The sequence below is a fragment of the Wolffia australiana genome, chromosome 15 (assembly GCF_029677425.1).
Source record: "Wolffia australiana isolate 7733 chromosome 15, ASM2967742v1".
NCBI classification, from domain to species: domain Eukaryota; kingdom Viridiplantae; phylum Streptophyta; class Magnoliopsida; order Alismatales; family Araceae; genus Wolffia; species Wolffia australiana.
The window spans coordinates 12,843,908-12,846,131 of NC_135849.1; the positions used below are offsets into that span (position 1 = coordinate 12,843,908).

Consider the following 2,224-nt stretch of genomic DNA (forward strand, 5'->3'; position numbering starts at 1 on the left):
AGTTAAAGAGGAACAATGTTAGTCTTTAAAGGTAATATGTTACGTGAAAATCCCTCGACATTGATAAATAGAGAGAGTCTCGGTGGATTGTCATGCGTATGAAGGTGCAAAAAAAGTCTACTGGCCTCGGCGAAGCACGCGGTGCGATGTCAAATCCATCGTCTATGGGGTAAGAGACTCGCCTTCATAGACGATAATAAAGAAAATAGCCAGCTGTCTAAACTTTGACACAGCTTCTAGACAAAAATGAAATATCCGTTCCGGCCAGCTCAACAACAGCAACAGCCAAACACACACTGATATTAAATCCTCGACGCGGGCGATCATATTGTTAAAAAAACGACCCTGAACCTCCAGGCTTTCCGAAGCCTCCGATTTGTCGTGTACACGCGCCCAAAGGAAGCCCTATATAACGGAGAATACCGAGATCACAAAGACATCGAAATCAAAACTCTCTTTTTGGAAACACAACGGTCTCAAGAGTAAAGCGTCCTAAGATCGACAATGGTTGGTTCGTTCGGTAGCAGGATAAACAAGGTGTCCTGTTTTCTTCTCTTATCTCTGTTCTGCGCTGCGTCGGGGGGGAATTTCCTCCAGGATATTTATATCACGTGGGGAGATGGCGGCGCAAAGATCCTCAATGGGGGGCAGCTTGTTACCCTGTCAATGGACCGGGCTTCAGGCTCTGGCTTCCAGTCAAGGAACGAGTACCTATTTGGGAAGATCGACATGCAGATAAAGTTGGTCCCCGGCAACTCAGCAGGAACCGTCACTACTTTCTACGTGAGTTTCTACATTCGTTGGCTACCTTTGAACTTCTTAAAACTAGAGCCGTCGTTCCTGACGGATGTATTGTGCAGTTATCGTCGCAGGGCCCAACCCACGACGAGATCGACTTTGAGTTCCTGGGAAATATCAGCGGGCAACCATACACGCTCCACACAAACGTGTTCACTCAAGGACAAGGGAATCGGGAACAACAGTTCAAGCTCTGGTTCGACCCCACCGCCGACTTCCACACCTACTCGATCCTATGGAACCCTCAGATAATTCTGTAAGTAAACATCTTTTTCTTCGGGTTGTTGGATTGCTAAACCTCTAATCCTGTTCACGGTGATATCTGCAGCTTCTACGTTGACGGAACCCCGATAAGATACTTCAAGAATAACGCAGCGAAGGGAATCCCGTATGCAAGCAGACAGCCAATGAGATTATACTCGACCATCTGGAATGGTGAAGAGTGGGCGACAAGAGGCGGCCTTGTGAAAACCGATTGGTCCAAAGCGCCTTTCACCGCCTCCTTCAGGAATTACAACGCCAACGCGTGCGTCTGGTCCAGTGGGACCTCGCGATGTCCTTCTGGGATAGCCTCGTGGTACAACCAGGTTCTGGGCGCGACATCATTGAAGAAAATTCAAGTGTTACAAAAGTCAAACATGATCTACAACTACTGCACCGACGCTAGGCGGTTCCCACAGGGATTTCCTCCGGAGTGCAGCCTCGTGTAAATTATGAATAATGGTTACAGCATGATACCGAAATAAGCTTTCCGAACTTGGAAAGTTATTGGCTGAAACCTGCTTGAGTGATACTATTACATAAGGTTTTGTGCAACACATTATGAAATTGCTATTCTCGACCTTATATATTTAGCTGCTTTGAGCAAAATTTCTCGCACAGTGATAATCATATAAGACTTTTGACGTTTTTATATTGAAGGGGTGATCTTGAAGCGCATACTTTTTTTTTCTATAAATTTTGGCGTCTTGTGATTTCATATGGAATGTGAAGTATTTTGAACTGAACAACCCTATAATATATGAGCTTAATTAAAAAAAATGTACTTCTACACAGAAATGGTGTGCTTGTAGCAAATCAATCCTCAAGATAAGATTACCTTCAATTAAATTAACTTCCAAAGGCCTTTAAAGAAATAGTCGAGTGGATTGTTCACTGCAAATTTCGTAGTAGTTTTATACCTAACCGCCAACAAGGTTGGTTCACATAATGGTTGTGAAACTGGTGCTTAAATCTAAGCTTATCTATATACATAATACTTGCATAACTTTAGTTTAATAATTTGTCTACGTACTTGGAGTCACAGATTACACAATGCTAAAAAGACTAATCTTGAATGATTCAGCAAGAATGCGATGAAGGTGATTGTGTTTTCAAGATGGGATCATCCCCCTTCAATATAAGAGGAGACGAACTCAAGCAAAAT

The 2,224-nt window shown here is 43.4% G+C and overlaps 1 protein-coding gene across 1 annotated transcript; it reads left to right on the forward strand.

Annotated features, from left to right (window-relative positions):
• The first annotated feature begins 423 nt into the window (after nt 1–423).
• LOC144713230 (xyloglucan endotransglucosylase protein 7-like) lies at nt 424–1,718 on the forward strand. The gene is made up of 3 exons (XM_078587758.1): nt 424–783; nt 861–1,054; nt 1,127–1,718. Exons 1-3 carry the CDS (start codon nt 505–507, stop codon nt 1,506–1,508), a joined length of 855 nt encoding a protein of 284 aa, XP_078443884.1. The 5' UTR covers nt 424–504; the 3' UTR covers nt 1,509–1,718.
• Nucleotides 1,719–2,224: the final 506 nt, after the last annotated feature.

Excerpts from the sequence above, each read along its gene's own strand:
- LOC144713230 (XM_078587758.1), top strand. The coding sequence starts at position 505 with ATGGTTGGTTCGTTCGGTAGCAGGATAAACAAGGTGTCCTGTTTTCTT. Across the intron at positions 784-860 it reads GAACCGTCACTACTTTCTAC|TTATCGTCGCAGGGCCCAAC; the intron begins GTGAGTTTCTAC and ends TGTATTGTGCAG. Across the intron at positions 1,055-1,126 it reads TGGAACCCTCAGATAATTCT|CTTCTACGTTGACGGAACCC; the intron begins GTAAGTAAACAT and ends TGATATCTGCAG.